This window comes from Crinia signifera, chromosome 9, assembly GCF_055691185.1.
Source record: "Crinia signifera chromosome 9, ASM5569118v1, whole genome shotgun sequence".
NCBI classification, from domain to species: domain Eukaryota; kingdom Metazoa; phylum Chordata; class Amphibia; order Anura; family Myobatrachidae; genus Crinia; species Crinia signifera.
In genome coordinates, this window is record NC_139225.1 from 96756811 (window position 1) to 96770731 (window position 13921).

Here is a 13921-nt window from a genome sequence, read left to right on the forward strand (position 1 = left end):
ATCGCAGCATGTATGGGCAGCTATAGCGCTGCATAAGCCAGTCCAGTGATAGCGCTGTATAAGCCAGTCCAGTGATAGTGCTGTATAAGCTAGAGATGTGCAGACTCGGATTCCAGAGATCCGAGCCCCCACGGACGTCATCATTCCGAGCCCAGTTCCAAGCAACGCTTGGAGATTCCCGCCTGACTCGGGTCCGTCCGCATGGTCAGAACGTCATCTCTCGATGCCGGATTTCACGAGGCTTAAAATAGTGGCTGCTGCGCCCGCCATCTTTACTCCAGTCTAGTAGTGGGTTGGGAGAGGGTGTGTTGGTGCTGCTGCTGTGGCTTAAACTTGGGAGCTTAAACTTGAGCTTGAGCTTGACCTTGAACGCAATATTTTTTATTCGCTGGGGCTGTCTCTCAGTGCTGCTGTGTACTCTGTTCTCCTTTCTGCTTAGAGTGAGATCACCCTAGCAAGGAGGACAGTCTAACTGTGTACTTGTAGTACTACTGTCTCCTCTGTGCTGGGGCCTACCTCTGGTGCTGTGCTGTAATATTATATATAATAATTAATTATATTATATATACACAGTGGCGTAGCTACAGGGGTCGCAGCAGTCGCACCTGCGACCGGGCCCCTGAGCCAGGGGGGCCGATGGCAGCAGGTCCCCCCCTGGATGGGCCGCGGACCACAAGACTGCACAGTTTAGCAGCCGCAGCGTCCAACTTGTGCCCAAAACAAATATGGCCGCGGCCATCTGCAGCATTTATAGATTAAAAGATGGCCGCGGGAGGGCTGCTGCGCATGCGCGGCATCACGCAGCCCCTCCCACAGCTTTTCTAATGCAGAGGTGGCCAGAACGTCGATTGTGGGTGCGCGGGTGACGTCATCGCGCACCCGGCCACCGCAGAAGCTGAGCGCCAAAGGCTTATTGGCTGCTTTGTGGATGGCAAGCCCGAAGCCTGAGAGACTAGCTGAGGAGGGGGAAGCAACAAGGGACTGGTATGTTTTCTCTAATCTGCAATTGTTTAAGGCTCCATTTAAAAAAAAAATCTATATCTATGTATTTAATGTATACATACTATATGTGTTACGGATTTTGGTGTTACCCACGGTTGAAGTCCGGAGACAGGGACGTGAGGATGCTGGTGTGGTGCTGCAGGAGGCAGGGAGCTGGAGATCAGGCGTGAGCCCGTAGCTGGGACCGCTGTTTTGAATGGCCACAGCGAAACCTACACTAACTCTGTTGAGTCCCCCGGGCAGATGGAATACCCCTGCGGTAGTGCTAGGCTTCGCCTGTAGCCGCCGCGTTCGAAAGAGCCAGTTACGCCGGCTCTGACCCCGATGCAGCCAGGTGTTACGTGGAGACAAGGGGTGAGCGATCGCCAGGGGGTATCTCAAGAGGCAGCTCTAACTAACGGGCCTAACTGAAAAAGAACCCCTAACTAACCGGCACCAGGCCAAGGACGGGACAACGCGACCGAGTCGCAAACCCAACAGGAGATAGGGAATCCTCAGAACCGAGAAAACAGAAAACGGATATTCCCCAAAACCGGATGCAGAGAGGAAAGGGGAAACCCCTACCTGACGGAGACTAAGGAACAAGATAGGGGGAAAAATAGAAGACAAGAATAAACCGTAACCTGACAACAAGAGAAAACAGTCCCGCGGAGGGGAACGGCCACGGCGGGCCACAACAGAGATGAAAGAAGAACCGGGGCTCCACAGGAGCACTTACGTGACCCACGAAGAGAGGGAGAAGGTGGAATTCACGTGGACTCCGTCCCGGGACAGGGACACTGAACGCAGGAGTGAGGAGACGCCGACACAGAAGACGTCGACACAGGGAACACAGAAGATGCTGACACTGAAGACACTGACGCAGGAGACACAGGAGGCGCTGACACTGAAGACACTGACGCAGGAGACACAGGAGGCGCTGACACGGAAGAAGCTGATGCAGGAGACAACTGGAGCCACAGGGAGAAACCCAAACACTCCAGGGACCAAGGTAGCATATAGAACGCTAAATGCAGGGCTGCAAGAAGCTGAGCTGCAGAGGATATCCTGGGATCCAGACAGGAGACCGAAACAAAGGACCAGACAGAAGTTCCCTGCACATGCAGCAGGAACTTTAACCAGGAAGCTGACAGGAACTAAAGCTGACAGGAAATGAGCTATCACTGGCCCAGATCCCCAGGAGAGCATGGCTTATAAAGGCCTCAGGTGATTCCAGCAAGTGCTTGATTAGCTTAATGTCTCACAGCCTAGTGAATAAACTAAGCTCCCAGAACACAAAGCTGTAATGGCAACAAACCTGCCACTGGAGGTCAACAGTGAGCAAAAATGCCAAACAGACAGAAACTGGTTCCTGACAGTACCCCCCCCTTGAGGAGGGGTCAACAGACCCCAAAATCCAGACCTCCAAAAATTAAATGCATCTGGACTCTGGATGAAGGGGCAAAGGCAACAAAAATGAAAACACAAGCTACAACCACAGCTTGTCTTAGTGCCCCCCCTTGAGGGTGACCACAGGGCACAACCAAAAAGACAAACAAGATGATCCAGGAAAGCGGAAAAAGATTAATGCTTCTTCTTTTTCTTTTTCCTAGATTTTGATGGAATCAGCAGTTTAAGGCCCCACACATTATCAGATCTGATGGTACCTTCTATCAAATCACAGCTATGGGTTACCAAATCAGAAACAGAGTTGAAGTCTCGATCTGAGGAGATCATGAGAGTCTTTTTAACAGATGGAATCTCAGAAAGGGAAGAATGTCTTAATTGGCCATAGGCAGAACTCTTATTGGATTCCCCAGACCCAGAATTACAGGTACCAGATGTGTCCAAAAAATTTTTGTCAGGAGTCAGGGGTGAATTTATGAAGCTTGGAGAAGTGTTATCTATCCCCATAAAGAACGTTATGAGCAAGGTGATAATGGTTCAGCCAATCAGCTCTTACCTGTCAATTTACATATTGTAGCTGATTGGCTGAACCATTATCACCTTGCTCATAACGTTCTTTATGGGGATAGATAACACTTCTCCAAGCTTCATAAATTCACCCCTCAGTGAGACAAAACCAATAGCTAAACTCCTGGATTCTGGACCAAGCGATGAGGCAGAAGAACGAACAAACAGAGACTGTGAGTCTCCAGAAGCCAGGTCCTTAAGCCCCTGGCTTATGCTGGGCACCACATTTCCAGGAGCTGGTGGAACCCCATCCTTCTTTTTGGGACTGAACTTCTTAATAACTGCATCACAGAAAGAAGATAGATCTCGGATACAAGGGTCACCAGCATTGATCCGCTCGTAGGCCCATGTCTGAGGTCTACCCCTAAAGGCAGAAATGATGAGGTCTACAATGTTAGCCCAAGTGACCCCTGAAGATGGTCCAGATTCAAACAGGGAAACATAGTGTCCAACCAGGGCAATAAAATGGGCAAGATCTCCATCAAACACGATGGATGTAGGGACATCCACCTCTGGGACCTCAGAACTGGAATTGTCTATGGGAACAACAACCTTGGGGGCTAAGATTTCTGAAGCCTCCCGAGAGGCTGGCAAAACAGAAACGCTCACCGGGTTTGCAGCCATCAAGACCCTTGCTGAGGCTGTGGTCTTTGGGACCTCAGACAAGGATATGGCCACCCCTTCCGGGGACACAGCTTCTATGATACCACTTGAGACTAGATGGACTGAGTCCCCCCCAGGGACCAGACAGACAGAGTCCCCCCCAGGGACCAGACAGACAGAGTCCCCCCCAGGGACCAGACAGAGTCCCCCCCAGGGACCAGACAGACAGAGTCCCCCTCAGGGACCAAACTGGCAGAGTCCCCCTCAGGGACCAAACTGGCAGAGTCCCCCTCAGGGACCAAACTGGCATGCCCACCTTCTGGGGCGAGACAGACTTGCCCACCTTCTGGGGCAAAACAGACTTGCCCACCTTCTGGGGCGAAACAGACTTGCCCACCTTCTGGGGCGAAACAGACTTGCCCACCTTCTGGGGCAAAACAGACTTGCCCACCTTCTGGGGCGAAACAGACTTGCCCACCTTCTGGGGCGAAACAGACTTGCCCACCTTCTGGGGCGAAACAGACTTGCCCACCTTCTGGGGCGAAACAGACTTGCCCACCTTCTGGGGCGAAACAGACTTTTGGGCCCCCACTCGGGGCTACGGCCTTTGGGCCCCCACTCGGGGCTACGGCCTTTGGGCCCCCACTCGGGGCTACGGCCTTTGGGCCCCCACTCGGGGCTACGGCCTTTGGGCCCCCACTCGGGGCTACGGCCTTTGGGCCCCCACTCGGGGCTACGGCCTTTGGGCCCCCACTCGGGGCTACGGCCTTTGGGCTGAACACTTTCCGCACGGTTTTTAGGAAACCCGGAAGATCCCTTAGGATGGGTTCGTCAGCCTCTGTGAGAGGTTTACCCACTCCAAAGCTCCTCCTCTAAAGCATGATAAGAGATAACGGACAGCAGAAGCAGGAGTCATCTTCACATTATGTGAGAAGTCCATTCCAGTGAGGAATTGCTGAGCAATTGGTCGGAGCTGGGCCAAATCTCCATCGAAGTATGGAGTGTTAGGAGTATCATCAGACACGCCCGGCGGGCCTTGGGCATCAAATTGGCTCGACTGACCTCGAGCACCACAAACGTTCAATGAGCCCCAAGCGCCCTTGCCGCTAGATGAGCCCCCGGCATCGGACTCGCCTAAGGAGACCGGGACTCCTGGATCCACAAGCTCAGAGGCAACTCCGAGAACCCCAAGATCGGGGAAGATGTCACTAGAAATCCCGGCTGAGACTGATGTCAGGGATTCTTTTTTCGGAGTTATGCCTCCCAAGGCCTCATCAGGAGCAATGACCTCCATAACTCCATGTGGGGTTAAGTTCCCCAAGACCCTCTTAGGGGTGATGGCTTCAAGGACCCCCTCTGGGATTATGCCGCTTGAAGCCCCTTTTGAGGGAAAAACCTGATACTCCTCTACGGGACTTAACAGTTCCAATGTTGAAAGAATGTTGATCTCCCTGACTGGAAGATTAGTATCTAACGTCTTTCTGTCTGGAATCTTTGTGGATGAATTCCACATTCCCGTCTGATTCCGTACCTCAACATGGGGCGCTTTAGTCTTAGGACCCCAGTTGTAAGTCGGAGCGTTACGTATGTGGGGTGTGTGGTCAGGCTCCTCCTGCTTAGAGGAGACAGGCATAGATGGAACCTCCTGATACCACTTGGATTGAGGAAAATCCTTCCCAGTACCACCACCAGGTCTGCGCAATTCGCAATACTGGAGAAAGTGGCCTGATTCCCCACAATACAGACATAGGTTAAAGTCTTTACGCCGTTGCCGCTCTTCTGGTGTGAGCCTTGGCCGTAAAAAACTTCTATGTCTCTTCTGAATCTCCTGATCTGAAGTTTGACTGATTAACCCCTTAGCCAGGGTCTCCCTAGGAGCTGGTTGAGCCCCAAAAACCTCAGACAGGTCCAGGAAAATTTGGGTTAACAGATCTTGCAATCGCAGAAATGACTGCTGCAGATCCTTAACCCGCTCAGGTTTTAAGGCTGTAAAGGCCGTATTTAAGGCCATCAAGGAAGCTTGCAAGGCCTGCATAATTAAGTACAGAAATGAAACAAACAGACCAGACCACCTGAGTATGCTGAATAAAGCAAAACCCCGTACCGGGCAAAATACTGGAAGGGAAAAAAGGAAAAAAAAAATCTTAATATGGACAACTCTATAGGTCCCGCAACCAATCAAAAAAAACACCCAAATCACCTTGAAACAAGATTTTATATATGCATGTACCCCTATGACTACCGTGAACACATGCATATATCGGTATGGCCAGTGATAATGTTACGGATTTGGGTGTTACCCACGGTTGAAGTCCGGAGACAGGGACGTGAGGATGCTGGTGTGGTGCTGCAGGAGGCAGGGAGCTGGAGATCAGGCGTGAGCCCGTAGCTGGGACCGCTGTTTAGGACGGCCACAGCGAAACCTACACTAACTCTGTTGAGTCCCCCGGGCAGATGGAATACCCCTGCGGTAGTGCTAGGCTTCGCCTGTAGCCGCCGCGTTCGAAAGAGCCAGTTACGCCGGCTCTGACCCCGATGCAGCCAGGTGTTACGTGGAGACAAGGGGTGAGCGATCGCCAGGGGGTATCTCAAGAGGCAGCTCTAACTAACGGGCCTAACTGAAAAAGAACCCCTAACTAACCGGCACCAGGCCAAGGACGGGACAACGCGACCGAGTCGCAAACCCAACAGGAGATAGGGAATCCTCAGAACCGAGAAAACAGAAAACGGATATTCCCCAAAACCGGATGCAGAGAGGAAAGGGGAAACCCCTACCTGACGGAGACTAAGGAACAAGATAGGGGGAAAAATAGAAGACAAGAATAAACCGTAACCTGACAACAAGAGAAAACAGTCCCGCGGAGGGGAACGGCCACGGCGGGCCACAACAGAGATGAAAGAAGAACCGGGGCTCCACAGGAGCACTTACGTGACCCACGAAGAGAGGGAGAAGGTGGAATTCACGTGGACTCCGTCCCGGGACAGGAACACTGAACGCAGGAGTGAGGAGACGCCGACACAGAAGACGTCGACACAGGGAACACAGAAGATGCTGACACTGAAGACACTGACGCAGGAGACACAGGAGGCGCTGACACTGAAGACACTGACGCAGGAGACACAGGAGGCGCTGACACGGAAGAAGCTGATGCAGGAGACAACTGGAGCCACAGGGAGAAACCCAAACACTCCAGGGACCAAGGTAGCATATAAAACGCTAAATGCAGGGCTGCAAGAAGCTGAGCTGCAGAGGATATCCTGGGATCCAGACAGGAGACCGAAACAAAGGACCAGACAGAAGTTCCCTGCACATGCAGCAGGAACTTTAACCAGGAAGCTGACAGGAACTAAAGCTGACAGGAAATGAGCTATCACTGGCCCAGATCCCCAGGAGAGCATGGCTTATAAAGGCCTCAGGTGATTCCAGCAAGTGCTTGATTAGCTTAATGTCTCACAGCCTAGTGAATAAACTAAGCTCCCAGAACACAAAGCTGTAATGGCAACAGACCTGCCACTGGAGGTCACCAGTGAGCAAAAATGCCAAACAGACAGAAACTGGTTCCTGACAATATGTATATATACTGCATGTGGGGGGGGGGGGGGGGGTTCTATTTACTGTAATGTGGAGGAGGTGCAAGTGCATATAAGTTGCTGCATGTGTTGAAGTTTTGTGCCCCTCCCCTTAGTGTCTGTGATATAGAGTGAGTACATTGAGAGGTGAGAACTGATGTGAGCAATGACAATCTATTTATTGCGTTGTAGAATATATTGGCGCTACATAAATTCCATCTGTAGTTTTTATTAAAATGAACAGTATTAGAAGTTCTGCATAGCAGGGTGATTGCGTTAGAGAGCTGTTTTTTGTGTTTTCCACATTGGATTTGTGAAGAAACATTATCTGAGGATTATTAGCTACAGCCCTTAGCTGGGTTGTTTTTGCCTTCTTCTGAATATAGTAATATGTGCAGATGTGCTAATTATGTGGGATCATGTAAACTCCACCATTATGTAACACAGCTATATTTATTTGATGTGAGATTATGCATTCTGTTTTGCTTGTTTATAAGTAACACTACAGGTTATATGTTATATATAATAAAAGGAGCACTTTACAATACTATTATTACCACTCCTAACAACAAACATTATTACTGCTCCTAGGTCTGCCACCATCTGAGCTTCCAGTAACCTGGGCCTCTCCAGTTTTATCATCTTTGTTCTTTTAATATTTTATTTAAATAAACTACTCTCCTATGTTTAAATGTTAGTTCTATTATTAACATAATATACTTGATGTATTAAAATATAAACAGACCGAGATTTTAATTTGGTTGTATGTAGGGGGGCCCCAAGCTGACCGTTCGCACCAGGGCCCATGAACCTTTAGCTACGCCCCTGTATATACATATATATATATATATATATATATATATATATATATATATAATCCACTGGTGCTGCCTGCACTGAATCTGCCAGGATTATTTAGTTACTCAGTCGACTGTTGCCACTGACAGTGCTACTGCCTAAGTGTACCTACCTAGTACATACTATGCTGCGTGGGACTGTAAAAAATAATTCCATGCTGCTGGTGCACTGACGTGTGCCACTGCCAAGCAGTACCTAATAATAAAATTAATTCTTATAAATTCTGCTGGTGCACATACTAGTATTGCTGACGTATCTACCTGTCTTGTGCCTAGTACTGTCTTATCTACCTGTCTGGTGCCTAGTACTGCCGTATCTACCACTGCAGTGCCACTCTTACATGAGCCATGTGTTTGTGCCGCACTCTTGTGTGGCTTAGCATAGTTATCCAGCTACCTCGGTGCAACCTTTTGCCCTAAAAACAATATTGTGAGGTGTGAGGTGTTCAGAATAGACTGGAAATGAGTGGAAATTAATGTTATTGAGGTTAATATAGCGTAGGAGCAAAAAAAAAATCCCTAGTATAAGCCAGTCCAGTGATAGTGATGTATAAGCCAGTCCAGTGACAGCGTTGTATAAGCCAGTCCAGTGATAGTGCTGTATAAGCGAGTCCAGTGATAGTGCTGTATAGGCCAGTCCAGTGATACTGCTGCAGTTCCAGTCCCGTGATAGTGCTGCATAAGTCCAGTCCAGTGATACTGCCTTTAAAAATTATGCAGATGCAACATTTTGAGTATAAAATAGTGAAAAAACAAGAACAACTTCCTCCTAGTTCTGAAGCAGCTGTCATTAGTCATGACATAGAACATGAAATGCCATCAACGTCGTCTGCCAAGGCCGATGACCAATGTCATCATAGAGTAAAATGTAAAATCCAAAACACCAAAGTTCAGTGACACAAAGAAAAAAAAATGTAAATCATTTGAGGAGAAATGTAAGCTTGCCGATATGCCATTTACCACAAAGATTGGCAAGGAACAGCTAAGGCCCTGGTCTATGTTCATGGCTAGTGGCTCAATTTACACACAACGATCTAAGCCCTCTTCCTCCCCCCCACTAAAAAATTTAAGAGACTTGAGCTGTCAAAAGCACAGCATGGAGAGTCCAAGTGTGTTGGTGGTTACGATGCCTGACCTTCCCATCACTGTACGGGAAGAGGTGGATCCTTCCACCATTTGCACGCCCCCTGCATATGCTGGAAGGATCACCCACAGTCCAGTTTCTGAATGTGAAATTGAAGGTGTCAATGTTGAAGTACACAGTAGGAGAATATTGATGTACCTGGCTCTGAGGATGAAGTTGACGAGGAGGATGCTGAATGTGATGTGATTTGCTTAAATAAGGCACCAGGCGAGACAGTTGTTGTCTATGGGATAAAAAAAGCCTATCACCAAGCCTGGGCAGAAGACCAATAAATCCACCTCTTAGGTCTGGAATAATTTTTATGCAGATCCGGACAATTATTTTGCCATATGTAGTTTATGTAAAGCTGGGATATCCTCACTTATGCATCACCTGAAGCTCATTCATAAGTCACTGTTACCGTAAGCAGTCCAGTGGCAACTAAATCCCTTGGTCCTGTTGTATACAAGCGTCTGAATACCACACCAGCAAGTCACTACTAGTCAACTTCCTCCTCGATTCAGATTGGAGATAGTCCTGCATGCAATGTCACCGGCATGACTGACTCCTCTTCTATCCAGGATCCTACAGTGCTATGCCTACTGCTGCCGCTGCTGTTGCTGCTGGGAGTCGTTTATCATCCCAGAGGGGAAGTCAGAACACCGCTATGTCTTTCACTAAGCAACTGACTGTCCAACAGTCCTTTGCGATGAAGATAAAGTACGACATCGGTCATCCTATGGCAAAGCAGATAACTGTGGCCTTGACAGCTACAGTATGTTGGTGTTAGACGTGAGTCCGGTATCTGCCATCAGTGGAGTGGGATTTAGACAATTGATGAAGGTATTATGTCCCCTGTATCAATCCCGTCTAGATTCCACTTCACTAGGCAGGCGGTACACAGAGACGTCTGAAAAAGTGTCTTCAGTGCCCTGAAAAATGCGGTTGTACCACGGTCCACTTAACCATGGACATGTGGACAGGTGGCACAGGGCAAACATATGACTGTGACAGATCACTGGATAGATGCATCACCTTCGGCAGCAGCAGAAGAACCAGTAGCAGCATCTCCGAAATGCCAGCTCGTTCCAGGGCAGCGATGTGTATCACCGGGTTCACTAAGAAATCATTGCGCAGTGGCTTACCCCCTTTAGACTCTCCAGGGATTTGTGGTATCAGACAATGCCAGTAACATTGTGCAGGCATGAATTATTGCCAATTTCCACACAATAAATTTGGTGGTGCAGCATTTTATTAAAAGGTACAGGGGCGCGCAGGAGATGCTTGCGGTGGCTCGCAAAATTGCGGGACACTTTATTATAATTTTATTTATAAGGCGCCACAAGTGTTTCGCAGTGCTGTACAAAGGTACATTCCAGGGAGACAAAACTTGGCATAACATAGAATAAATAACAAAAATAGAGTACAAATAAAGAGTGCCACAGTTCAATACACTTTACAGCTTGAATATAAGTAGTGAGGACACAATCAACATACTATAAGAGGCTTGAGGCCAATGATGGAGATGAGTATGCGGACGAAGATGGTCACTGAGTGTTTGAGTATAGGAGAGCTGTGAGTGAAATGTGAAGAGAAGAGGGCTTTGACAACAGGAGGGAAGAGGGCCCTGTTCGGAGGAGCTTACAATCTAGTAACCATTTTGCCATTCTGCCACTGCCTGCCGAAGACTGGAATGCCATCAATCCCTCCTAAACCTGCTCTGCCATCACCTCAAACAAGAGGTTGTGACACGGTGGGACTCCACCCTCTATATCCTGCAGAGGATGGAGGAGCAGAAAAAGGCAATTCAAGCCTACACAGACACCTATGACACAGGGAAAGGAGGGTTATGCACCTGACTCAAGCGCAGTGGAGACTGATTTCCGTGTTGTGCAAGGTTTTCCAGCCATTTGAACATGCCCCACGTGAAGTCTATTCTGACACTGCCAGCTTGAGTCAGGTAATTTCCCCGATCAGGCTGTTGCAGAAGCAGCTGGAGAAAGTGAAGGTCAGGAGGAGCAAAAGCGTGGTGATCCCGCAAAGTATGTAGGCCTTGTGGATAAAGCCCTTCATATGCTTTGCCCGGATACGAGTGTGGTTACTCTATCAAAGTAAGAGCACTACATTTCGGCCACCGTGCTCGAGCCTCGGTTTAAAGCCTATGTTGTTTTTCTGTTTTCGGTGGACACAAGCCTACAGAGACCTGCTGGTCCGGAGATTGTCATCTAAAGCAGCCCGACACGGCAACAGCTCCTCCTTCATTTTCCACACCTGTGGCTGCGAGTAAACAACTCAGATTTCCTACAAGACCCGCTGGCGGGGATGCAGGCCAGGCAGGAGTGAGTTGGACATCTGGTCCAGACAGAAGGACTTGCCAACAATTCAGGGCCGGATTATAATGGAGGCACAAGGGGTCAGTGCCCCTGGGCCCCCCACTAGCTAGGGGCCCCCTGTGGTTGGCATGTATTTTTTTAGCTAAAGGTTTTGTGCATGGGAGTGGGGTAGTGCTGCAGCTTCACCTATCTGCCAATGTGACAATGATTAATGGTGCTGAGCATCAGGAGCCAAGGCACACTGATTGCACAAGTGTGCAGTGCATTCCTGGGAGTTGTCTAAGTCCCATGACACTTTAAACCAGAGGGCAGAGGTTGAGAGGTTTGTGCTGAGCTCTAATTGGTGGAGCTCATTACATGCCCATGGAGAACAGCAGCAGCAGCTTAGTCATGGGAGGGTTTTTAATCAAAGGCAGCACTAGGACTGTGAGGTCTCCTACAGAGTAAGGTGCAGAGGGACAAACACAGGCTTTTCATATAGTATGTATTTATGTGTATGTGTGTGTGTATATATATATATATATATATATATATATATATATATATATATATATATGCAGTTACCCATTGACCAAGTTTATACTGCCTTTACTCTGTGTTTTGACAGTGTAATATTCTCCCATGCAGTGCGCGGCCAGTAATGACAAGTGCAAGGGGGCCCCCCTGGCTAAAGTACCCCGGGCCCCCCGAAGGCTTAATCTGGCACTGCAACAATTGCTGTTATGTCTACTGTCACTGCATATGATGCTGTCACCATTGAAAAATGGTGGAGGATTACTTTGGTGACAGCATCCAAGTAGACATGTCAGGCAGTCAGGCAGTCCGTATCTGTACTTGCACATCAATGTAACTGTACAAATACACTGTGCATCAGACCAATTGCTTTAGAGATCTTAAACATTACCTGCCACTGCACATAGGGGCTAATTCAGACCTGATCACTGGGCTGCAAATCTTCGGGGCCCAGCAATCAGGTAGTCGCATCACCGCCAGAGTGAAATCCCGCCCCTGTGCAGCCATACGAAGAGGGTGAAATGTATTCGGAATCACTGACCATCGAATTTGCAGCCCTGTGATCCAGTCTGAATCGGCCTGATTCAGAGTTTATCAGCAGCGGTAAGTTAGTGCTGCGAATAGATTTCCAGGGGCTATCCCATATCTCCCAACTGTACACAGGACAGTCATGGTTTTTGGGAGGGACTGTTCCACTGTCCCAGTAATATCCCATGGGGGGAGGATTGGAGGAAGTAGTTTGGAGGATGTAGTTTGGATGCAGATTATCATTCACGGAGACAAAGGGACCAGGGGAATGGCGAGCAGCTCACACAGCGCTGGTGATGAACCCAAATGATGAAACGGGGGGGGGGGGGGGTGGCTTGCGATAGCAGCATTATCTCGAAGCCTAGTCTAATAGGATAATGGCTATATAATCAAATAAAAAACTAAGCAAGCAAAGAGAAATGTACTCCAGGTAGAAAGCAAAGGCTACAGATACATTAATATTTGTGAAGCAGGGAAGATACAGACTGCTTTTGCATCTTTGTTTTTAGAATTAAGTTTACAATGAAGATATGACATACTGGGGCAGATGTATTAATCTACTCCTAATGTTTTTAAAATAACTGGTCCCGCTTCTCCTGCATAATGTGGAGAAGCGGGCACCCGTAGCGGTCAAATGTATTATTTCCCCCCTTGGCAATAAGGAGAGCCGTTATGCCCATCGTTAACTGCTCTCCTTATTGGCGCCCCCGGCATCCTGTGCATGGGCGAACCCCGGCCGGCTGATCTCGTGCACATGCCGCAGTCAGCAACAGGGCTAGCATTGTCCCTGCAGTGAGGATAGGACAGGGCTAGCCCTGAGCTGGCATTGTGCCCGGGATGATTTAACGCCTGGGCGGCTGTTAATACATCGTCCCGGCCGCCAAATACTGGGGGGGGGGGGTTATGTATTAACATTGGTTAATACATCTGCCCCAGTGTACCCCATTCCCAACCTTATCTGAGCGCTTTAAAAAACTGACCAACCAGCAGTTAGACATGGCTATGCTCCTTTGTTCATTGTTGAATCAGGCCCATGTTTATCTAAATTATACAAATAAACTTTGTGGGTTTTTTTGTTTGTTTTTTTTCAGGAAGAAGAAGAAGAAATAAAACTTGAAATAAACATGTTGAAGAAGTACTCACACCATAGAAACATTGCCACATACTATGGGGCTTTTATCAAGAAATGCCCAGCAGGACAGGATGATCAGCTCTGGGTAACTATCATAGGAATAATTGCATAATCATTTATGGGGCATCAGTTACATGTGCATGAGGCCTACCAGCAGCACTCTTGACCTGTTCGCAGGAATGGAGTCAGAACTTTGTGGGCCCCATAGCAACATTTTGAATGGTCCCTGTCCCAGTGTTTCTAGAGACATCTCTATCACAGAGGATGTTAATTGTATACCTTATAGTAGTGCTCTAGTTAATGTTAT

General features: G+C 48.4%; 1 protein-coding gene across 2 annotated transcripts in view; it reads left to right on the top strand.

Moving 5' to 3' along the window:
* NRK (Nik related kinase) overlaps nucleotides 1-13921 on the top strand; it is a 275460-nt gene that overhangs the window by 84448 nt on the left and 177091 nt on the right. For both annotated transcript variants that reach the window (XM_083159430.1, XM_083159431.1), the window contains exon 4: nucleotides 13574-13699. In XM_083159430.1, coding sequence (XP_083015556.1) covers nucleotides 13574-13699 — 126 coding nt within the window. The remainder of the gene's footprint in view (nucleotides 1-13573; nucleotides 13700-13921) is intronic.